General features: G+C 40.3%; 1 protein-coding gene across 7 annotated transcripts in view; it reads right to left on the bottom strand.

Moving 5' to 3' along the window:
- Window positions 1–25491, bottom strand: part of Mgat5 (alpha-1,6-mannosylglycoprotein 6-beta-N-acetylglucosaminyltransferase) — a 325975-nt gene that overhangs the window by 136849 nt on the left and 163635 nt on the right. For all 7 annotated transcript variants that reach the window (XM_071619287.1, XM_027954040.2, XM_071619288.1 and 4 more), the window contains 2 exons: window positions 3289–3365; window positions 1794–1883 (listed from right to left, as the gene is read on the bottom strand). In XM_071619287.1, coding sequence (XP_071475388.1) covers window positions 1794–1883; window positions 3289–3365 — 167 coding nt within the window. The remainder of the gene's footprint in view (window positions 1–1793; window positions 1884–3288; window positions 3366–25491) is intronic.

Raw genomic sequence — 25491 nt, 5'->3', positions numbered from 1 at the left:
GCCCTGGACCTTTACCATGCACAGTGAGGACTTAGAAGACTGATATGATTCTGTTGTCAGTCAAAAGTCAAGAGGATAGACAAGGGTGGGACTCTCTGGAAACTCTCCTTGGACCCTCAATGAAACTAGAGGGAAGGAGGGGCATTTTGTTCGTCTCCTCTCTGAGAGGACACACTCTCTGCTTGAGAGTGTCCCCTTTTCCTATCCCTTCAGTGAAAGTATGCCTAGTACTCTCGAGAGACATCTCTGAAATCTTTCTGATGTGATTGAAAGAGCCAGCAAGAAAGGACCACTCTAGTGGCCTCAGCTCTACAGTGGGAACTTGCCCTGTAACATCACCACGAAAAACTATGGCAAACACATTTAATTTAGCTTCAAAACTGGAGTCATTTTCCATGGAGCACCAGGGAGCTGTTGATGTTGGCTAAATGGCAATATCAACAGCACACACAAATAGGATAGGACGAAAAAGAAATGGCAGCAGAAAGCCCACTGAGCTGCATCCTCTGAAACTGGTCTGCACCTGTTTCATCAGCCCTGAGGGCTGGCCTGGCCATCAGTGGGAGAAGGAGAAAGAGCAGGGTTTGGTTCCCTAGAGGTTCTTCCCCTTCAGCTCCTTCTGGATAGACCTTAACACCTCTCCACTCCTTGACTTTCCTCAAGGTGAAATGAAGATCACTGAAGCCTACAGCAAAACCTGTGTGGTCTGGAAAATGCTCTGCAATCCTTATTTAAAACAAAAAAACAAAAAGCTGCTATTTAAATTCAAGGGTGCAATAATAGAAGTAAGAGAAGGCAAAAGTAACTAATTCAACCTTTAAGAAAAGGGCTAACTCTGGCCACATGACAAGAAGCTCGGTATCACTAAAAAAAAGGAAATGCAAACCAAAACCACAATGAGTTACCCCTCACATCCATAAAGACGGCTGCTATCAAAAACACAGAAGGTACCAAGTATTGGTGAAGATGTGGAGAATCTGGAACCCTTGTTCTTGGTGGCAACGTAAAATGGTATTAACTGTCAACAGAAAACAGTACAGAGGTCCTCAAGAAATGAAAAAATAAAATTATTGAATGATCCTGTAATTCCACTTCTGGGTATATACTTTCCAAAGAACTGAAAGCCAGGTATTCAAGAGAAAATTATACACCCAGGCTCAAAGCAGCATTATTCACAAAAGCCAAAGGGAGAAGCAACCCAAGCGTTCAATGATAGGTGAATAAATAAGCAAATGGTAGTATATACACACAGTATATAATGGAAAGAAACTCTAACACATACTACAACTTGAAGATTAGTGAAGTGAGCCAGATGCAAAATGCCAAATTATACGATTTTGTTTTTAGAGGGTAACTAGAATAGTCAAGTTCAAAGAGACAGAAAGTAGAATGATGGCTGCTAGGCGCTAGGGGACAGAGGTGTGGAATTAGTGCTAACTAGGTACAGAGTTTCAGTTGTGCAAGATGAAAATGATTCTGGAGATGGGTGGTGTTGATGTTTGCACAACAGTGTAAAAGTACTCAATGCCACTGAATTGGTCTTAAACATTGTTCAGATGGTAAATCATAGGAAAAATTGAAGGAAAAAAGTGAACAGCTAACTCAAGCCTGTTTTTCTACTAAGGAAAAAAAAAATCTTTGAGAGGTGGGGAGAATAATGACAAAGAGACCATAGGTCCTCCATATAAAAACAACACCATGCATCTTGAAACTTTTCAAATTCCAGGCTCAGCCACAAAACAGTTTAACCACACACATGCACCTCCAGGAGCTACAGGAAGCTAGTTACTTACCTCACTGAGGTAAATAAAAAAAGAGCAGGTGGACCCATCCACTCCATAGTCTGCGTAGCAGGGATCCGAGCGCCACATATCTTTCATCCACTGAAATGACAAGAACACACATGAACACCTTTCAGCTCTCAATTCCTTGGGCTCCTACCCATCTGCTGAGAGAAGGAGGGGGTATAAAGGATGATAACAGGGTGAATGGTTCAAACCATAGCTTAACAACAGAGCAAGGGGGTTGCTGAGCCAAGATGACCAGATGTTCAACACCTGGAGCACCCACAGGAAGACATTGGCTTCAGCTAGGCCAGAGCTGGGGCAATTAGTGTAGAGTGAGGCCAGGAGAGGCCATGCCTAGCGGAGTTTTATCAAGGCCAAGTGCACATCTTCTGGAAACTAGGGTTTCACCAGTGCCTGAAACACAGAGTGTGTGCAGGTGGGCCTGAGTGCAATTTGGGCATCGGGAAAGCACCTGCCCCAAAGGAGACCAGCAAGTGCTTGACAGGTTGGTCTCACAGTCATAACTGCAGACCTAAACTGAAACTTCTCCCTGAAAGCTACTGGGCAGGCTATACAATTTTCTTTTTAACTACAGACTTTATGTTTTAGAGCAGTTTTAGGTTCACAGCAAAAGTGAGTGGATGGTACAGAGCTTCTATGCACCCTTCTCCCCAACACACCACTCCCATCAATATCCTACATCAGAGTGTTACATTTGCTATAATCAGTGACCTACACGAACACATCAATATCAACTCAAGACCACCATCCACATTAGGCTTCACCTTTGGTGTTGTACATTCCATAGCTTTAGATAAATGTATTATAGCATGCATCCACCGTGAAATTATCAACGGGATAGTTCATTGCCTAAATAATCCCTTCTGCTTTACCTCATGACTCCCACCCCCCAACCCCCTGGCAACCACTAATCTCTTCACTGTCGCTATGGATTTTTTTAAAAATGTAACATTGGGCTGGGGCTGCAGGTTGGTGTTAGAGAATGTGCTTAGCATACATGAGGCATGGGTTGATCCCCAGCACCAAAAAATAAAAAATGATAACTCTGAAAGAGTGGCCAAGTATCTCTGGGTACTCACCACAAATGCAAATGTGGCACCAAAACTGCAGCCTGGATTAAATGATCAGGAGCCTGGGACTAAGGCAGCAGGGGGGTGGGGGTAGGGGGCAGGTGGACACTAAGTAACCCTCACAGGAGCACCCACCCACTAGAGGCTGGGAAAGAAAGCAGCCTTATGGCAGGCACCCAAAGCAGCCCAGGCTCTTCCAGTGTGACCATGGAGGGTCAATGTTGACTAACTCCATGAGGTTGGCATAAGCAGAGAAGGGTCATGATGGCCACAATGCAACACTGAAGGATGGAGGCACCCCTTAAATAACTCACTTCCAGGGCTCACTCACTCATTTGTATCTATGGCGGGGGGGGGGGGGGTGGAAGATTGAGGATGATGGAAATGAGCAGGTGATGCTTCAGCCTTACCTTGATCTTCCCCTCGCAGTGGGGGTAGCCATCCATAGGAGGCAATACACATTTTTCTTGAGCTCCATTAATGATATCTAAAAAAAATGGAAAACAACAAAGGATACCATCAAGTCCATAAAATATACATGCCTAACATCCTTGTCAGCAGAGAGACAGGAAGAGAAACCAAAATAAGAGATGCCCATCATGGCAGCCAGGTTCTGACCCATAGAACCTCACCAGCTCCAAACATGTTTGATTGGTCTGTGGTGAGGACCTGACTCCAGGAGACCCCACCTACAAGATGATGACTTCTGACTGGTGTGCCTTGGCTCAAAACGGTGAGTAGGTTGACCAGTGTGCTTGCTTAGAAATTTGCAAGTGAGAAACAGAGAACCAAATGAATGGGGAGCAGGAAACAAAGCCATGAGATTAAGAGTGCCTGCCAGGGCTGGGGGGGGCATCCAAGGCCACACGGGCAAAGTGAGATCATGCAAAAACTTCATGCAGTCATGTGTATGAGCTCAAGAAACCAACAGGAGAAAGAAGGGCAAATAGAACTTGGGTGCAGAGGAGCAGAGAGGCACAAAACACCTGTGCCATCTTGAGGAATTCCCACTGTGGTTCCAATAGGGACAGCTCCTTACAGATATTAGATTTCCGCCAGGATTTCTTTATTGCTTTATATATTTTCTCACCACAAATCCCATTTATAGTAACTAGTACAAGTGGATTCCTCTTCCTGGTAACTATAGAATCAAAACTGAAAAAAAGAGCGGCATTCTTACAAGAAGCTTACAGTCTAAGGAGGAACAGTGAACAAGCAACTGAATGGTATAGCTGACATGATTCAGGACTGGGCAAGGGAGGAGACCCAACTCAATCTCCAAAGCTCAGAGGAGGCCTCCCAGATCCAACACTAACTTAGCTGAGATGGGAGGACAATGTGGGAATGAGCCAGACAATTTAAAGATGTCTTTCAAAGTCCTGAGGTGGGTCCAAATGCAGAAACCCACTTAGGCTGGAAGGAAAATGTGTGAGGTACTGAGAGGTGAGACAGATGAGACAGGCAGCGCCCACACAGGAAAGACCTCAAATGCCACGACAAGGACTTTGGTCTTTTCCTCAAAGAACGGCAGAGCAATAAATAGTGAAAGGTTTTAAGAAGTGGATAGTTATAAACAGATTTTTCTATAGCAATGATCATGCTGGTTGGAAATCTGGACAACTCTATCTGCTTCATTCTCATTTTGTATCTGTATTTTCCAGGAAGGTTTGGAAAATGTCACCCTTATTTACTACCAGTGGTTTTCTAAATAAAGGACTAGTCAGAAATCAGATCCCAAATTGCAACATTATTTGATAAGTAATACCTTGGTGGTTATTGGGACTAAAAGAAGTTAGCCCTACAGAGGATCTTAGCTGTATCTAATCCTCAAAAGCCACATCTTTCGAAAGTCTGCAACAGAAATTCATGACTTCTTGATCCAGCATTTCACTGGGACATCTCCACAGGAAGAAACACCCTCCTTATCAGGCATCAGAGGCAGCGTCTGCTGGCAGTCAAAATGAAGTTACCTAGATTGTCGGGGCCTCTGTTTTGTTATCTATAAAATGGGAATGGCTGTTGCTCTATTTCTTCTAGCTCTTACTAGTCAAGAGTTCACCCTGGCTCAGCCACTTTTAGAAATGCATTCTTTGTGTTTCTTCATGCTTTAGGTGGCAGCTCTGCCTGCAGCTTCCCTCTCCCACTTGCTAGGGCACAAAAGTCACTAAAGCATGGGCTGCTGCATCAAAGAATACAGAGTACTTCCCAATGACTGTGACTCCTATCAGTGTTGCAAATCCTGGTTTTGCTGGGCAACACTTACCAAGCCGCTAAACAGTAGCAGAGGTCCTGAGAAATTAGGAGTCTCCAACAGTTGCAGGATGGGGTGATCAAATGTTTTAGGGAAGAATATAGAGTGAAATGCCCAGCCCCCTACCTCCACTACAGACACTATTCTACTTCCAGAGTGTTTAGAGACCAGAGGCTCCTGACTTGAGTGGCAGGTAGGGTGGGGTGAAGCAAATTCATTAGATAGTCCAGGAAGTAGAGCCCTGGTGTTGGACTATGGGTAATCTTATTCAGAGTTTCAAAAATATGTTATGGCCAAGGTCACTAAACTTTTTCTAAAACACACCAGGTAGTAAGTATATAGGCAATGTGCCACACAGTCTCACAAAAGAATGGGTGGGGCCACAATCTAATATAACTTTATTTACAGAATCAGATACAGACCCTTGGGTCTGCTCTGCTAGGAGACTCCCCAAATGAGATTCCTCCTTTCTGTGAAGACCTGCTGAACTGACTCCTTCCCCAGTACTACGGACAAAATATTCAGGGGAACTTTACCACTAAGCTTCAGTCCCAGCCCTTTCTATTTTGAGACAGGGTCTCCTTAAGTTGCTAAGGCTGGCCTCAAACTTGTGATCTTTCTGCCTCAGCTTCTCAGGACACTAGGATGACTGGTGTGCACCTTACTTGGCCTGAAGCCAATCCTTCTAAGGAGCCCTGCAGGAATTCCTCTGCATCTTCTGTTCTCCGCCCACCCACTGGAGGCCCCCTTCCTTTATATAGAACTCAACCAGGGCTTGCCTCCCTGAAAACACAGTCCTCCACCTGACCTTCTTATGCCCGGTTGGGTTTAGTTGGATTTGGCCTTGCCCTCCTTTGGGCTTCCCTGGACTCCTGTGTACACCTCTCCACCACCATCTGTTATTCTCTTTATATCTGTTCAACTCCTGTCCCAGGGCATGAGGAACACATGAGAAGGTAATGTCTTTTTGCTGGGTCACCAGGCACTCAGTGAATGCTGTTTGAATGAATGCAGGCAGGTTCCCGTCTGCCCCTCCATCTGACTCCTAGTCTGGGGAGGAGACTCCTGCTAGGCCACAGTTTTTACTCTTCCTCTTGACAGTTTATCAACAAATCTAACAGGGTCTCCTCTGTGATTCTATTACCTTATAGATGAATTTCCCGTCCCTTATTTTGTGACACAGTGATGGTTCTGAATACACAATTGGTTTCCAAAGGCTCTAATGTGCTCCAGGTTGTGGGGTGGGCAATAAACAGAAGTTCCAGCCTTCCACTATGGGGCAGAGCTGCTCCCTGAATCCGACCAAGGGCAGAACCCTCCATCACCGCACAGCTCCTGAGGACTCTGGGCTCTTTTTCAGAGAACAGCTCCCCATTGTGTTTCCATCACAATGAAAAAAAAAACTCAGTAAATGTTTTTATTAGTTTGTACTCATGGAGAACTTTCCAACCTGTGGAAGAGTCTGTGATCTGAGTGTGGCTAAGAAACAAAATCTTAGTCTAGTAAAGGTTAATGCTAATGCTTTTCAGGGGATGCCTGTGATTACTCTATACAAGGTCCCTTCAAAAGAGGGGGACAGACCCTGCTAAGATGTCACTAGAAAGTTTTCCCTGCCATTCACCCAAGTTCTCTCTCCTGCCATTTTTTTTTTTTCCATATGATGAAAGGGCAAAGAAATACAAAGAGATGTTAACATAAGCAATGAGGCTCAGTTCTTAACTGTTGTTGAGGACTCAGTTTCATCTCTCACCTTCACAAAAGCCAAGCTACATCGTTGTGGTTCACCTAAAACTTCACCTCTGTACTAATTCTACAGAACTGTCAACCAGGTGTCAACAGAACAGGCAGATTACGTTGGTGTGAAAATTCCTCTGTTTTATACTGGTACCCACACAGTGTAGAAAGTGCTTGGGTACTGGGTTTAATCTAAGAGAACAAACACTTTATGTCATGCTTAGACTTGGGAAGAACACACAATACAGAGGCAGCGGTAGCAAATGGAGGGGTCCACACACACAGATGGGTGCTCCTGTGAAGGGTAGGCAGCATCTCCTGACTGCCACACAGATGCAGCTACACTGGGAGACATGTGCACAGGGCAAGAGCAGCATAAACACACACTGACAGGAAACAATGACAGAGAACCAGATAGATTTTTTTTTTCACTCATGCTTTCCTTCCCATCTGAGGGCAGAAGGGAGGGAAGCAGGGAGTCAGGACAGGAATAAGGAGTAAAGAGGTTTTGAAGGAATGGGGGAGATGGAAATACGGTGATACAAGGCAGGAAGCCAAGGTGGATGGAGGACACTAACAGGCTTATGCAGCACTCGTCTTTCTGGAGTGTTGTGGCATACCTGATCACATTTTAAACAAGGGAGAGATGGTGACCTCATCTTATAGATGGGAAAGGAGAATGTTTAAAATCCTCAGCACCAACCTCCAAACTCAGCCCAGTCAATGTGAACCTGCTGCCTGCTGTGTGCCGAAATGGGTCCTTCTGAAACAGTCTGCACCTTCTAGGAGTTAACCACGTGTGTGGAGGAAGGGACCTTGTGTGGCATGTGGAAGGAGGGGTCCCATGGGGGGATATGGGAAGAGGGACCCCTGTGTGGGAGGTGGGGACCCATGTAACAGTAAAAGAGGTAACTGTCATCCTCCTGTGTGTGGGAGGGGGGTGGAGTGGGCAGGATTTTTGTCCAGGGGTCCAAACTCCACAGGCTTTTTCAAACAACTGAATGAACAAATGTAAAAAGGAGTAAAGAGCCCAAGTTCCCATGAAATGGAGAGGAACGTATCACAGAGAAACAAGGGACCGGAAATCCTCCCTCCTAATCACTGACCCAGCAACTCTGAGTTGTGGGCCACAGCCTAGGGAACCTGGGCTCAAAATGAGGCAAACAGCAGGGGGAGAAGGCCCTTTTCTGCTGGGAGAGGAGATGTGGATTGCTGATATTTAAAGCTTCTTGGAATTTAAAAAGAGGGCTTGTGGTTTCTTGATATGATCTTAATGAATCATTTGTTAACTGTCCTGATGCTTTTACAAGTCATACGCAAGGTTCATCAGGTACCATACAATTGATCTCTTAACTACCCCGTTTGATATACATGCATATATATATTATTTTTTTTTTTTAAGACATCAACTCGCAACTATGCAGCATAGTTAAAACATCTACTGCACACTGAAGTTAATGATAACTAGTCCTCACTGCTGAATCAAAGAGATCTGGAAATAAGGTCATAAAAAGAGTCTCCAAAACAAAGAGACTGAAGTCAGATGTCAGTCTCAATCCTGATTCAGACAGTGCTTATAGGTGAGATGATGCATAAGAAACTCTGGGTGATGATAAAGTGATGAAGGAATAGAGGAGAACCGGTGGTAGGGAGAGGGACAGGTATCTGAAAGTGAGCCTCACACAAAGACAGGTATTCAGAGTGAAAGTTGCTCTACCATGAAGAGAGGCTGCTCTGCCAAGGCTCGCTTTTCTGTACATCGATAACAGTAAAGACGACAGGTGTTTGAAATGACATTTTAAAAAAGAATTCAAAGGACATAGTGTCATTGGCTTTTTATCTAGAACCCCCCCAGTCATCTGAGAGGTTAAGAGTGTCTGATCCCTCACCATGAGGGAGGGGAGAAAAGGGGCAAAGATAGAAGAAAAATGAAGTTTAAAATAAACCTCTCAAAATTCAAAAAATGATGGCCATCTGTTTGCTCCTGGAAGTGTCACGAAACCCAGTTTGATCTTCTCACCCCATTCCTTTACCAACAGCTGGGACCACCATCCACACTAGCAAGGGCTCCATTCAGCTCAATGGCACCTCACCCATAATTCCTCTCCAACGATAAAAGGTCTCCAGGGATTCTGTCCTGTGTGTAGGACAAGGTGGCAATTTCTCCAGGCATACCTCATATGAACATGCAGCTACACTTATCAGAAGGCCCCAGCAAAGTGTACCCATGTGAACCCACACTGCCTCAGCTGCTCAGCAACAGCCAGGAGCTGGCTGGATCTGCACACTTGAGACCCAGCTCTTGCCAGCACCTCCATCAGCTAGCTTGGCTGTAGGAGTGAAGAGCAATAAAGCCAACAGAAATCAGCCATGGTAAAATACAGTCTCCCATTAAAATGACCTCACTGGTCATTCTCAGCTTGCAATGACTCACTTGGGGCTGCTTCACAGTTTCGCTATAAGAAAAGTGATTTAATTTCTATAACTGAGCCATGTACACATATTTCAAGCAGAAGACTCCACAGTAATGAGAAGGTCCTTGATCACCAAAGGAACGGGGCAGCCAAGATGTGGCTAACAGGCAAGACTCTATCCCAGAGAGTACACAGCTTGAGTATCCCTTCTTTTAAATGCCTGGAAGTATTTAAAATCTGAGAGATTTTTCAGAATGGAATATTTGCATAAACTTCTGGTTAAGCATTCCTCATCAGAGAATCCCAAATCAAAAATGTCCCAAAATTTGAAAACTTGGGGGCATCATGTCAACACTGAAAAAGCATAGGATTTTCAAGTATTGTGGACATCAGATTAGTGATGCTCAACTAGTACTGGACACTCTGAAAAGGCTTATTATACTTTCTTATTCTTTTAGTCTAAAAAGCTGGGAATGCAATTATCCCTGTGCTGAGGAATTTTGAAGCTGCAAGAGACTTCATATTTGTCAGACCTTCCTTTACTTAAAACTCTTGATTCATAAAACTACAGCCTAGAGAAATGAAGTGCAATCCTCATTTATTGATGTAACAAAATTTATCAAGCACCTTCCCTGTGCAAGACACTGTGAATGTTCAACCCAGGACTTTGTCTTCTGATTCAAACTCATTCCCAGCATTCTGTTTCTAAGAATTTAAAAGACACAGAACCAATAACAGTACCATATTTGTGTTCTGCATAGGAAATTCCATGAACCAACACCAAGGAATAAAATAACAAATTATTTATCCCCCTCTGTAAAAAGCACTTCCAAGGTCCTTGTGGACTTGCTAAATGGAAACTAGAGCTCCACTGTTGCCCATGTATAAATACTATGGAAGTAATGGAAGTCAACAAGCATACAAAAGTACATTGCCAAGTACAAACAATGTCATAATATTTCCTATCATAATTTGGCCAAATAACCTCAGATTATTTATACTACCCTTGTTCACATATTCTTTCATTTATTTATTTTTTTATAAGTTTATCTTCCTAATTAAGCTTCCAAGAATTAATGAGGTTTTTCCTTTTCTTGGTAAGTTAGTATTAAGAACAGGACCTCGACCAAGATTCTAAGTATGAGAGATAGGACTTATACACATCCATACCCTAAATGCACACACCAAAACTCCATTCTGATAAATCTGTTGCTTCTAGATATGTCCACCCAGAGAAAAAGGTGCATATCACATGGTAGGCAGAAAATAGATAGGGTTAAATAATTGCCATTCACATAAAAAAAAAAAGAGCTTATCATTAGACATCAGGGAAAAACAAATCAAAAGCACAGTGAAACAGGAGTTCACATCAATTAAAATGACTATAATAAAAAAAAAATCAGATAATAACAAGTATTGACAAGGATAAGGAAACATTAGCACCCTCAAACAGTCCCCAAAACTCTGCCATTGATTCATTCAACAAACACTGGACGGACCTAAATAAGCATCTGTAATGACTTCAGTACCTTCCTAAGGACTTAATACAGCAACATAAAACAATCTCTACCTTGAGAGAATATAAAATGTTGTGGCTACTTTGGAAAACACTCTGGCAGTTCCTTTAAAAGATAGAGTGATCATTTGGACCTAGCATTTCTACTCCTTGGTTTATAAAGAATAAAAGCATATGTCCACGCAAAAATTTGTACACAAATGTTCACAGCAGTCTTACTGTTAACAGCCAAAAGTTAAACAACTCAAATGCCCATCAGCCAATGATTGGATCAAATGTGATACATTCATAAGGTGGAGTATCATTCAGCCATAAAAAGGAATTAAGTGCTAACATGGATGAATCTTTAAAAATTCATGCTAGATGAAAGCCAGTCACAAGAGCCACACATTGTATGATTTCACTTAAAAGAAATTCCCAGAATAGGAAAATCTATAGATACGGGAAGTAGATAAGTGTTTGAGGGAGGGGACATAGAAGGAGAGATGGAGAGGCAGAGGGAAGATGATGGCTAAAGGGAAAAAAGTTTATTTTGAGGTGATGAAAATATTATAAAATTAATTGTGATATGAGTGGTAGAACCCCCTGGATATACTACAACTTTTTTGAATAGGACATTTCAGATGGGTAATTTGCATGCTGTATGAATTCTATCTCAGTAAAGCGGTTACAAAACCCCCAATACTCTGCCACCCATTTGTAATGATTTTAATAACTTCCTAAGAAATAAAGCAACACAAAATAATCTCAACCTCGAGGGGGTCTCAAATATACTTTGGAAGTTGTTCCAGGAAAGGCAGTTAACAGCCCAATGTCATGTATAGAGAGGGACTGACGCGACGATGAGGAGGAATGGCAGGAGGAGGAAGCCCACGGCTGGTGCCCAGGGGGATCGGCAGGCCTCCAGGGTTTCGAAGGCCAATTGTGAACTTCCCAGTTTATATTTGTAGTTATATTTATATCTCCCAGATAGAAATACAGATACCTAGATTAGAAAACAATTTGATTGCCCCTCATTCCATAGTACCAGAGTACTTAAGTACCCGGGCACATAGTCAAGGTCTCTTTTGCAGGTAGGTGTGAGGTTAAGATTAAATTCAGGACCAGTACATGTGGGAACAAATGCCAAATGATCTCAAATTTCAGGACAATCTGCCTGGCTGAGCTATTGTTTTGACCCCCCACCCACCCTCAACCTTGGTGCTTCTCATGGATGAAAGATGGGTAGGCAAGGACCCAACAAAAAAGTGGGGATCCACTGGGAGAGGTGGCACATGCTTGTAATCCCAGGTCTTAATGAATTAATCCTCTAATGAAGTCAGAGCCCTTATGATGCAAACATTGCCCACCTCTGAACTTGCTGTACTGGGGACCATGCTTTCAACACATGAGCTTCCGCAGGGACATTCCAGATCCAAACCATACAGACATAGTTGATCATTTGTTTACCCTTACCCTCTGGGCGTAGATTTGCTCTCTTAAAAACACTGCACTTGTTGGAACATAGATAAAATCTGCTTTCTAGATATAGATAGCCATATTTGTATCTCTTCAGTGTTACCATATTTCATCATTTACTCTCTTGCTTTCCAGCTCTGTGACCATTAGAGTCACCTGAGTTTGGGGCAGGAAGAACATTAAAAAAGGCCATGGCTGAACCATTCTCTCTGCCATATAAATGATCAGGGTTTGTGGAAGTGAGGTTCATTTCTTTAAAGCTCCTCAGTTGATTTTAAAGTGTAAGATAGAGTTAAGAATGGCTAAATTATCCTTTGACCTTGGCCACATTACTTAATCTCTCTGAGCCTCAGGGTCTTCTGCTGAAATGGAGATAGTAGCATTTACCTCTGTGTAGTATCACGAGGATTAACCAAGATAAGCCATGAGCAGAAGTCCTGCTCCTGGTACACAGTCCATGTTGGCTGCCATTATTATTGTCCCTGTTCTGTGCATTCATTGTGCTTTTCCTTCTTTCAGCTACCCCTCCCTGTCCTATAGAGCTCAACCCTGTTCCCACTTGTCTGATGATTACTTAAGGCAAAGAGACCAAGAAATGCAGTGCTTAAATGAAACAAGTGTTTCTCTTTGACAGGTGATGTGCTCCAGTAGGAGTCTTCCACAAGAGTAGGTATTGTCCACACTGCCATTGGTTCTAAAATCCCTCCTCCCCCCCCCCCTTCTGTGTACTTAGGATTGGACTCAGGGGTATTTTACCACTGAGCTACATGCCTCATCTTTTTTGATTTTCTTTATTTTTTAAATTTTGAGATGGGGGTCTAAGTGACTGAGGGTCTCACTAAGTTGCTGAGGTTGGCCTTGAATCTGTGATCCTCCAGCTTCAGCCTCATTACTTAATGGACCACTAGGAGGTGGGCCTAGCTGAAGATGCAGCATGGCCAGGAAGGGTCCATCTCCCTTCCCTGTCCCAGCCCCACCCCTCCCCCCCTCCTGTGCCCACTTCCTGGCTACCTTGGACGGAATAGCTCTCCTCCACACCCTTCCACCATGATGTTTCTGCAATGGAGTAGGCTGACCATGGACTGAAACCTCCGAAACCAACAAGTCAAAATGAATCTCTCCTCTACTAGGTTGTTCTTAAGATGAGGTCACCATGATGACAGGCTGGCTAAACACAATGCCTAAGGGTGGGGTGGGGGGAAGATGGAGGAGGTCAATGTGGTTTAAGCAGACGACATGGGGTAGGTTGGGCAGACTTGGAAGAAATAACAGTCGGACAGGTAAGCAGCCACCATATGCTACAGAATGTGAGTCTCAGGCTCAGAACACGATTTATCACAGTTACCACTCCAAGTACCTGGAGGGTCTCAGCATACCCTTGTGCGCTTTGATATAATCACCTTGGGGAAGCAACCAAGAGTCTGGATAGAATAGCAACATGCTGAAACAAAGGTGAAATCTCAGCAAAAAAAAGAGAGTGAAAGCCACATTCTGAGGATAAAGACATGGACAATATCATACTTTAAAAAATACTGCTGCATAAAAATCTTTTACAGCTGAATAGAGTTTATATAGAATACAGATAGCAAACAGCTAGAAAATTGCCTTTTACTGGTAAAGAAGTCAGGAATTTTTCTGATACGAGTTTATAGACGATTATGAAAGTTCAACCCCTTCTTTGATTAACAGCAACTTCTAACATCACTCTTAAATAGTCCCTTGATCACCCACTTTCATTTAATTAAATCCCCACTGGTGCCCACATTGCAGATAATTGGTAAATCCTTTTCAAACTTCCAAATGTATTTCCAAAATGACATCACATCAGTCTGTGAAGTTATTAAGTTATAAAAATCTCTCTCATCTCTGAATAGATCAGTACTCTCACAAAACATCACCTTCCCTTACGGGAGCATCCTGAAGCATCCTGCTCCTAGAAGTGGCACTGAAACGCACCAGGGGAGCTGCACTCTGGGTCCTGATCCTTACAAGTCCTTGACCTCAACTCTTCTGCAGTGAAGAAGGTGGAACATGTGGATAAAGACTGTCCTAGAAAAAGCAAGGGCTCTGCTAATGGACAAATCCTCTCAGCCTCTTCCCAGCTTCACAACCTGGGCGAATTACTTAACCTCGGGAATTTATGTTTCCTCGCTCAAAAACAGAGTCAGCAAAACCTTCCAATATCAGAGTTCCCCTTTTTTTGTGCCAGGTACCTCGTCTGATATTAACATATGGCCTCACTCCCTGTCAGAACAGCCTCCATAGTAGAATATGGGATGCTGAAAGATAAGCCACAAGAGCGCTTGCCCATACCACATCGAAACAGCACACACTCGCTCATCTCAGCTACTGATGCAACACACTTACCCAACGTCTGTATGTCCTTTGTGCCTGTGTTGCCATCCCTGATTAGTTTTATGTCACAATGCTTGCTGGGCTGTGAAGTACAAGTGATTAAAATGCTCTGGATTTTTGGAAGGGAAAAGTGTATGTTTTAAAATGAATATAACAGCACAACAGCATATACTTGTGCATATGTATTCAATAGCTCTGGGAACGGAAGATAAAACTGAGCTTGTAATATGACTTGGATAATCAGAGTTCTTTTTATGCATAAATCTGCATGTATTCATCTCTATGTAAATGGCATTTTCTGTAAGTATATACTTAATTTCTGCTATCATTTCTTCTGCGACAAAACGTTCTTCAGTATTTTGAGTAACAATGCAAGGAACATAAAATATTCCACACGGGCATCGTCTTTGTATCCAGTTACAATAAATGGGCATAAGAGTCACTAAATTGAGAGAATGCTAGGTTTATATTTCAGAAACAAAAACAAAACCAAAAAAGCTATATTGGTGTCATATTTCCAGAGAAATGTTTCTCTACATAATATTTTTGAAAAATAAGATATAAACTGACATATTTTGAGACATCCTCAGCTGCCAATTTTGATTTAAGGAAATGTAACTGAGAAGTAGGTGGCAGATATTAAAAATTCAAGATTATACTTGCAAAACTACATCATAGTCTGCAGTTGGGGGCCTAAGGCGGTTTTTATAACTATTCTCCTTTTCCAATAAGTGAACTAGGGCAGAGCCTTTCATAAATTCCCCTCTGCTCGAAAGCCAGAGGAGGTAAGGAAGCTTTATACAGCAGTCTTACTGGAACAGTGATGTGCCCCTGAAACATGGAGAATGCACATCTTTCTTCACCCCTGCAAAACAAATGGCTCAAATTTTCTTCTAGAATGGTTTGAATGGAAGCACACCTCACATATTTCTGACTGTTTTTATTGAAACTGTCAAAGGTATTTTGGGTTTGGATTTTGTTAAGAAAAAAAAAAAAAAAATATATATATATATATATATATATATATATATATGTAAATACATAATTAAAAACTATAGAAGGCTGGTTGTACAGTAGGCTATTTTGATGGTAATTATAAATTGTTCTTTTCATATTACACAACATTCTTTTCTTGAAGCCTTCCTGCTACTGTTGGCAAAGCACAAGATTCTAAATGGCCTTGGAAACATCTCCAAAGAGGATATCCTTTGACTATTCTCTTAAGAGGAGATCAAGACAAGTTTTTGTGTTCAGTCTCTCACCTAAACTGAGCTTTTCATTTTGTTTTGATTGCTTGGTTATAACCCTCTCCCTTGATTTTTAACATGGGAAAATAAACTAGAAGATAGTTTAAAACGGAGATGATACCGTATTAATAAGTTTTAGGTACTACAAAAAGCAGTACAGAAAGAACGCATGACGCCACCAAAAGGTAGAATATTGCAAATACACACAAGGTCAGCAAACCCTTGGGTACAAGTTTAAAGGAAAACTTGCAGTTAATTTATGGCTCTTTTGTGATCCATCCAGAGGTGCGTGAAAGATATGTGCCAAGCCAGCTAGATAATGGCCTTGGCTGGGGATCCCTCTCAAAAACCAGGTTGTCTTAGAACTTAATTTCTTATAATCTCCCCTATCTCTTTGTAGGAGGTTCTTCACATAAAAGGAAACATACCTGGTATTAATACCATGTAAATTTGGACAGCAATATTCAGCTGAAGTTAAAAGTAACATGCATATCCCAGTTCTTGACCACATCACAGAAAAGAATTTAAGAATATGTTAGCTATGAGTAGCAGATCAAGAGACTTATAAAGGGAAGGTATAGACTGTCAGAGCAGTGTTGGCAATCTCAAGAGTGATACACACTGCCAGGGCTTGAGGGCTTTTACTTTGGTACATACATAGATGGAATATATATGATCCAAAGGGGATTTGACTTCCCTTGGGATAGGAAAATATTGAGCAAGAGCAGGGTTCCACCTTAGAGGGTCTGGTTTGACATACAGGTTTCAGCTGACATCACCATTTCCAGTGCTCAGATGATTGGACCTAGGGTCACATGGTCCAATCAAATGGTGGCTCCTACCCACCTCACAAGGTTGTCTTTCAGGTCTTATTCTTACTTTGCTACATTCCACAAAATGTATAAAGAACTGGTAAATTATGAAGTAATCTGGGGGCCTCTTTAGTGCAACCTTATATTCAGGCCCTTTTCTATTCCCTAGAAATAGGAATAGAAATGTGTCTGGCTCACAAGTTGTTTATGAGTTTTCTGTTTTATATTTTAACAGGGATATTTTCCCTTTAGTGATTCAGGGTTCTCTCTCTGTCCCTATATTTGTATTTCAGTTTCATGTAAGATCCAGGACTTATGACTTACTAAGGTCAGGGGGAAACTGAAACAGACACATCCTAACAAACCATAAATATCAAGTGTTCATATCTCTGTATGAAAATCAATCAATCATCAATCAAGTGTTCGTAAGTTCAAGGTAATAAGTAATTTAACTGCCTGCTAAAACAAAAGTTACACTCTTTAGAGTAAGATAACAGAACCCAGTTACAATGTAACATTAAAATGTCCAACATGCAAAAAGAATTACTAACCTGGGGAAAAATAGAAAAATGTAAAGCAAAATTAAGAAATCACTCAACCAAAACATGTCAAGATTATATGAATGTAGGAGCTGACAATGAATTGAAGCAGCTATCATAAACCAGGTTAAAGACAAAAGATAAACAGTACCATCAGTGAATAAAATAATTCTCATCAGAGAAATGGACACTTGAAAGAAAAAATATTCTAGAACTAAAAAAATAAACTATCTAAAATGAAAAATTCACAGAGTAGAAATAATAAAAGATTGAAAGTGGCAAAAGAAAGATCAGTGTACATGGAAAAAAAAATGGAAATCATTCAATCTCAAGAGACAATAAAGGAAAATAAAATAAGCAGAACTTCAGTGACCTGAAGAAGAGCATGAGGTAGGTAGCTTTTGTAAAAACAAATGCTGAGAAGCAGGGGAGAAAAACAAAAATTGGAAAAGAAAAATATTTGAAGAAATAATGGCCAAAAACCTTCCAAATTTGTTTAAAAAAATTAACTTCAGATCCAGTAACTCAGTGAAGTGAACCATACACAAGATACATAGACAATCACATTTATCATAATCAAACTGCTAAAAGCCAAAGATAAAATGTTGAAAGCCATCAGAGAAAAACAGACTCGGTACACAAAAGAGAATAAAGACAGAAATGTCACCTGACTTCCCATCAGAAAAGGATGGGGGCTGGAAAACAAAGAAACAGCATTTTTTTTTAAGTGCTGAGAGAAAACTGTCAGCTCAGAATTCTTTATCTATGTCCTTGAAAAATGCTGGCCAAAAAAAGCCATTTTCAGATAAATGAATAGAGAGAGATTTCACCACCAGCAGACCTGAACAGCAAGAAATAATAAAAAGAGACTCTGTGATTGAAAAGGAAATGGCATTGGATGGAAACTTGGAACTCGAAAAGGGAATGAAGAACACCAGAAATGTGAATATATGGGTAAGTATCAAAGATCATAGTGTTTCCCTTCTCTTCATTTATTAGACAATTGCTTAATACAACAATCATATTAGAGTCTATTAAGGTTTAAGATGTTTCTAGATGTATAATAGCATGAAGGACGGTGGATCAATATGAATTAATCATAAAGTCTGTAATACTGTAATCTCCCCCCTTATCTTCAGGGAGCATATTCCAAGACTCCCAGTGGATACTGAAAACCATACACAATACTTACTGAACCCTATGTTAAGTTTTTCCCTACACATACAAACTTAGGATTAAATCTTAATGTATAAATTGGATATAATAAGAGATTGACAATAATTGATAACAGAACAATTACAATAATATACGCTAATAAAGTTTCCTAGAGCATATAAAAGAAGTTATAGAAGATTCATTTCCAGTGTGGATTTTAGCAACTTAATCATACCATATTTTCTTCTTTCTTTAAGTCAAGAACTTTCACCTTTTCACTGAAAGGAAGCACTTTACAACCTCTCTTTGGCATCTGAATTGCCAACATTAGGACACTTAAACTTTAGAACGATTATTAATTAAAATAAGGGTTAACTGAACACAGGTGCATGATATCACAACAGTCAATCTGACAACTGAGCTGGCCTCTGAGTTAACTAACAGGTAGCACATACAACGTGCAAACACTGGATAGAGAAGATTCATGTCCCAGGAGGGAATGGTGTGAGATTTCATCACACTATACATGCAGCAAATAATTTAAAACTTATGTACTATTACTGGCATTTTCCATTTATTATTTCTGGATCACAGTTGACTTTGGGTACCTGAAAGCATGGAAAGCAACACTGTGGCTTATTTAGAGTTAATACAGTACATAGTTAATACAGTACATAAATGGCTAAAGTACATAGCCATTTCCACCTTGGGGAATGGTAAACTACAGCCCAAAGGCTGATTCAATGACTCCTTTTGTAAACTAGAATATGGCCATGCCATTGCTTCACATATTGCTTAAAGCTTCTTTTGCATTACAGTGGCAGAGTTAAATAGCTGCAGCACAGATCAGGCACAGTATGACTCATAGTTCATATCTGGCCCTTTAGAGAAAAAGTTTGTTGATCTGTATCCTCTAGATCCTTGAGTAGTCTTACTATGTATAGAATTCTTTTGGGTGTCTAAAAAGAAGAGTAGTAATAACTGGATTCCTCCCCAAAGTCTCTTTCATTATGAGATAAAGGGCCCCAACTTCTGCAGAACACTCCCACTCCAAGGTTGGAGGCAAAAAACATAAAACAAAACCAAATTGACGTGGGGTGCCACTCTTGTTTTCATTGGCTCCAGCTCACTCTTGTGAGTTCCAACATGTTCTTGCTCTCCTCTACTTAACATTTCTTTTTCCTCCTGAGCTGTCAAGCTCCATTACCAGACAGAGAGACAACAGCCATTACAGAAACTGTTAAACCAGCTCCCACCACTATGTAAGTCCAAATCCCTTTAACAAATCCCTTAATGTACATACACCCCTCCCAGTGGTTTCAGCTTCTCTGTTTTAATCCTATTACTGACCAAAAAAAATGCAAAAGCCTAGTTGGTTCTTTAAAAAAAAAATGATCAAAATATATAAACCCAGAGCAAGGGTGATGAATAAAAACAAACTATAAATTATCAACATTAAGAATGAAAGAGGCTGGGCATGGTGGAGAACACCTGTAATCCTAGCAGCTCGGGAGGCTGAGACAGGAAAATCTCTAGTTCAAAGCCAGCCTCAGCAAAAGCAAGGCACTAAGCAACTCAATGAGAGCCTGTCTCTAAATAAAATATAAAACAGGGCTGGGGCTGGGGCTCAGTGGTTGAGCGCCCTTGAGTTCAATCCCCAGCACACAACACCCCCCCCCAAAAAAAAAATGAAAGAGGGATATCGCTATAAATCCTACAAATGCTGAAGGAGTAAAAAGAATAGGATGAGCTACTTTAGGCAATATAGTCCACTACTTACAAAAATGATGGGCTCATGCATTTCTGGCAACATTCTTTGTAATAGCTCATCACTGAAAATGATGTATATGGTCCTTATTGGGAAAAATGAATAAATCAATTATGATATTTTCATATGACTGTGTTTTACTCTGGGACGTTTTTTTCTTTTTAAAGAATAAACATGAAACACTGTGGGGAAATCTGAAGAATGTTATGCGGGATAAAGATCCTAGAGCCCCTAAAAATGTTCCTCCTATATGATTTCATTTTTATGAAACTCAAAAGCAGGCAAAATGGATCCGTGGTGATAGAAATCAGAACGATGATTGCCTATATGGGACAGGGACTGAATGGAAGGAGGCATGAGGGAACATTCTGGGGTAGTAAATATATTCTTAATCTTGCCTGTGGTGCTGGTTTTATAGATGTAAACATTTATCAGAACTCATCAAACTGTACACTTTAGATCTGTAGCCATGCATGCCTGATAGATGCAATTTTGCTCTCATTTAAAAATTAAGATAAGTTGTTTAAAAACTACATGCTTCCCGTATGACTTAAGAAAACATATGAAAAAACAAACCATATTTTCCTTTGCAGATCTCCATTTATTACCTCTTTGCTAAATACCCTTGGGGAAGGACTCAGTCTATAAGCTCACATGAATCCTTTTGCACTTCAAATATAACACCCTGATGACCTCCAGTATCACATATGTCACTGTGGCACATCAGTGCTATAGGCTCCATCAGTTTAGGTTGGATACAAAAGTATAAGGGGAACTTAAAGAAATTTTGATTCTGGAAATAACAATCTTGACTCTTAAGTACAACCTCTAGGTAGAGTGTTCTTCTTTGTCACCGACTGCACTGAGGTGTCTCAGATTGGAGTGGACTGGCTAATTGTGTATTTATAGTGCTCAGCCAAAGCTGAAGTCAGATTTCAATAAAAGCCTTTGCTCTAAAAGGTAACAGTGCAAATGCACAAAGTATCACCAGTACCGGAATATAACTCACCCTCCAACACTCAACAACAAAAAAAACAAGGCTGTGATTTCACTCCTACTCTTGCCGGCAGGCTTTGACAGAAATCACCCGGCTTCCATTGACAATATCCAACCCGGATTTCTCAGCCTATTTGCAGTACCTGGCTTTCTGCCTCACATACTAAGCTCCAAAATAGATCTTGGAAAGGGAAGACAGTGTAAATGAGAAAAATATGAGAGGCAATTAAAAGTTTTTTGTTTTGTTTTTTTTAATTTTCCAGCACCACTCAGAGCTAACAGGGAATGGCTGCTTCTTCCTACCTACCCAACAACTTGTAGTATTAAGGAATTAATTTCTACTTCTAGCCTGCTCACTAGATCTTAGAACTGAACTTAATAACAACTTGAGCAACAGCAGTGCAGATCAAAGAGTAATCACTAATGATTCCATAACCAAATGATGCGATCTAAAATTATGAGCCTAGAGGTTATCAGAGTTATATCCAAGGTCAGTGTAAGGAAGTGGGAAAGCCAGGGAGGGACTGGTTAGAAAGCACTTATCCATTCCAGAGTAATTACAAGGGTGGTGTTTGCTAAAGGACAGGTACTGCCTCAGGATGCTTTGGACATTAAATACAGGATGAAAGAACACTAGCTTTGAAATGGGGATTTTGTTTTTGTTTTGGATGGTATATGTATATCTGCATGTGCCCAACTGGAGAAGTTTTGAGGAATCAAAGAGGAGACACGGTGTAAATATTAGATATTGAGCTATACATTACCTAAATACTAGGTAAGAGAGGGAGAGAACTTCTAGGCTTACTTTTTTTTTAAGCTACTCTTCCTGTTTGGCTTGGCTGTATCATTATGGACTCAGAAGAAAGGATACAAATACCCTCAGCAACACTTGTAGCTCATCTTGATGCAAATATCCCCTATTTTAAACAATTAAAAAAAATCAAAGAACTATAAAACCTTAAAGAAAAATCTTATTTCTGTTTATTCGACTTAATGAAGGTCCTATAAATAATGTCCAAAATCCTACCCAACCTGCAGTTTGACCTCAAATTCATCCCTACCTGAGAAACTTTCCAAGAGTATTCCAGTTCAACCAAACAGCTTCAGGCTGTCTGTTAACATCTATAAATTTTCTAGTCTGAGTTAACAATCTACACTTTTGTGTGGTATTCAGTTTGACCATCTTATAATGGGGATGCCTTTGTGTACATAACCCATAACCCAAAATGACTGCAAAGCCTATAAAACTAATTTCCTCAAGGTCGGTGGCCATGTATCAGTCTTTTTACCCAGAGAACAGAACAACATTGACTCACACAATTGATTCAATTTTTATGAATTAAAAATGGCTGGAAATTCTTGGACCAATCTGATTTGAACTCTAGGGGAAAAGAAATGATGGGCTCATGTATTTCTGGGCAAAATGGAAAAACGGTTGTTGGGAAAAACTAGTTAAAAATATTATTCTCAAATGGGGCCATCTCCTTCATAGAAAAGGGGAAGAATCATTACTTTTGAAAGTCACTTCTTTCTTCTTTTACCTTCCTCATTGAGAAAAAGTAGTCTAAACTGCTTTCATGGTTCTTACTTTGAAATCACCTCAGCTTTTATACATAACCGTCAACCAGTCCCCTCTTTCATTCATGATTTTGATAATTTGTGTTTGCTTTTTTTCTTTCTGTCATCAATCCAGCTGGTATTTGTCAATTTTCGTAATATTTCCAAAGACCCAATTTTTGGTATAATTCATTTTCTCCATTTCTACTCTAATCTTCATTATTTCCCAATTTCTGTTGACTTTGCCATTTAATTGCTGCTTTTTTTTTTTAGTTGCTTAGTGTAGAAGTCTGAGTGATCAAATGTAATGTAATAAAAATGCTTATGCCTATAAATAAATATGCTGCAAAACCAACAATATAATTGTTCTTATGGAATTCTGAAGAAAAAGACATACCTACCATCGTTTATATTTCCCCACACATTTAACTTCTCTCTCTCTCTCTCTCTCTCTCTCTCTCTCTCTCTCTCTCTCTCTCTCCCTCTTTTTTTTTAAGGGCCTAAGTTTCTGAAGCTGGCTCAGCCTCCAAGCCCCTGGGATTACAGGCATGTGCCACTGTGCCCAGTGTGTCCAGTGTTCTTCATGTCTTCGTGTGGATTCAAGTTACTACCTGATATCATTTACTTTTGACCTAAAGAACCACCATCCTTTAGTTTTTCTTATAAGGTAAACCTGCATAGCAATGAATTCTGAGTCCATGTGTGTCTGGGAATGTCTCTGTTTGGCCTTTACTACTGAAGAACAGCTTTTCTGGAAAGAGAATGAATTGCCTCTTTTTCCCATCTTTCAGCTCTTTGTGTGAACGCTATGATCTGGTGTCTATTATTTCTGATGTGATACATTACTTTACTCTTGTTGTTTTCAGGATTTTCCTTTTGCCTTTTAAGAGCTGTACTATGATGTGCCCTGCTGTTAATTTGTTTTGTGTTTATATTAATTTTAGCTCATTGAGCCTCTTGATCAGTAGATTCATGTTCTTTATGGAATCTTGAAAGTTTTCAGCCATTATTTCTTCAATTTTTTTTTTTCTGTCCCTATTTCTCTCTTCTTCTTGAGCTACCAATACAAATAGATATATTAGCATGCTTAAAGTCATACAGGTATCTTGAAGTGACAGGTACCTTTTTAATCATTTGTGTGCATGCTGTTCTTCAAATTGAATAATTTCTGTTTCTCTTCAGACCCACTAAAATTTTTGTTGACATCTTAAATATTATCATGAGTGTCCTTGATGAACTTTTCATGTCAGTTATTTTACTTTCAAACTCCATAGTATCTAGAATAGTTTTTCTTTGTTGTGATTCTATATTTATTGAATCATAGTCATATTTTCCTTGAGTTTTTTAAACACATCTTCCTTTAGTTCTTATAATAGCTGCTTTGAAATCATTAAGTTTAAGACCTAGTGACAGCTTTCTCTTCATTGATTTTTTTTTTCTTTTCCTCCTGACTAGAGATCATACATCCTCGTTTTTTTCTTTGCATTTCTCAATTTGGGGCTTAAACTAGACATTTTAGAATATACTGTAGCAGCTTTAGATTTTGATTCTTCCCTGAGGGCCATCATTGCCATTTTGTTTGTGTAGCAACTGCCTGGACAAACTCTGGAATCTGTTTCCTCCATGGTATTTGGCTATTGCTCTCCCTACTCCAGTTTTCAGTTTTTATTTTATAATAATTTTTTTTAAGCTAGGATTGCCCCTGTGTTGCACAACTTACTGGCCAACCAATGATTGGTCAGGGCCTGTACATAAACATCTGTTCAGTAAAACTTCCAGCCTTGGTCAACAGATCTGTGTGTCTATACACGGCCCCGTCAATGTGCAAGAGTAATTAAATCTATACAAGCTTTTATCTTCTATTGGTTCTTCTTGTTTTTCCTCTGTTTGCCTACAGGTTCATGGTCAGTTAAGGATGAGTTGTCAGCACCCACTCAGGTGTCTCCTGAACAGATTTGTAGAGGGCTTATTTAAGGCCCTTATGACAGCCTTTATTGCCATATTAAACCTCTGTTTTATCTTCTGGTTTGTGGCTTGCCTCAAACCAGTGGGCACCCTCAGTCTAGCTGGTCAGTGGTATTCTCATTCACTTGCCACCAACTACTGTTTGCTGACCCTGCTGCTTAATGTTGGACTTTTCTGTGCTCCACTCCCAATCAGGTCAACCCCTCTGGTTTTCCCAACTTGTAGTGCCCTGTGCCAGAGCTGGGGTAGGGAAGGAAAGCAACCCCAGACAAAAGAACGATCATCAACTGGTTGCCTATGACAATTGTGTCTGGTTTTATTGCTTTTTTTTTTTTTTTCCCCAGAGAATTTGCCAAGCTACTCCTTCCACTGTACTGAAAGTCCTGCCTCCAAAGTAAACCGAGTTTGCAGAAAGAACTAAAAATATTATAAAATAAGTATAATTGCTTCATGTTAACTAGTTTGGGAAATCATAATTTCATTTATCTTTCTCATCTGGTTCTACAGCTCTTACCATTTGAATACGGATTTTTTTTCTTGTCCTAATTAAATGTTGAGTCTATTTCAGTAGAGTAAAATAAATAACAGAAGACAGAGAGGTTAAGTGAAATAGATTATAATATCTTGCAGAATAAGGTTGGTTGTATAAATATTCTCTATTTTCAGTCTCATTTACTCTATCAAAGAATAAGAAAAGTGATTTTTCTTTTTCAAGTATTAAATTAATTCCATGGGATGAAGGGGAAAAACGGGGGGCAGGGGAGGGGGTACAGAAGCAAAAGAACCATAAGGTGTAGTCATATGCTGCAAAGTTAAAAAAAAAAATTAACCTTCTATCAATAAAAA

This window comes from Marmota flaviventris, chromosome 11, assembly GCF_047511675.1.
Source record: "Marmota flaviventris isolate mMarFla1 chromosome 11, mMarFla1.hap1, whole genome shotgun sequence".
Taxonomy (NCBI): domain Eukaryota; kingdom Metazoa; phylum Chordata; class Mammalia; order Rodentia; family Sciuridae; genus Marmota; species Marmota flaviventris.
The sequence above is the reverse complement of the archived record's forward strand: the minus strand, read 5'-3'. Positions and strand labels throughout refer to the sequence as shown.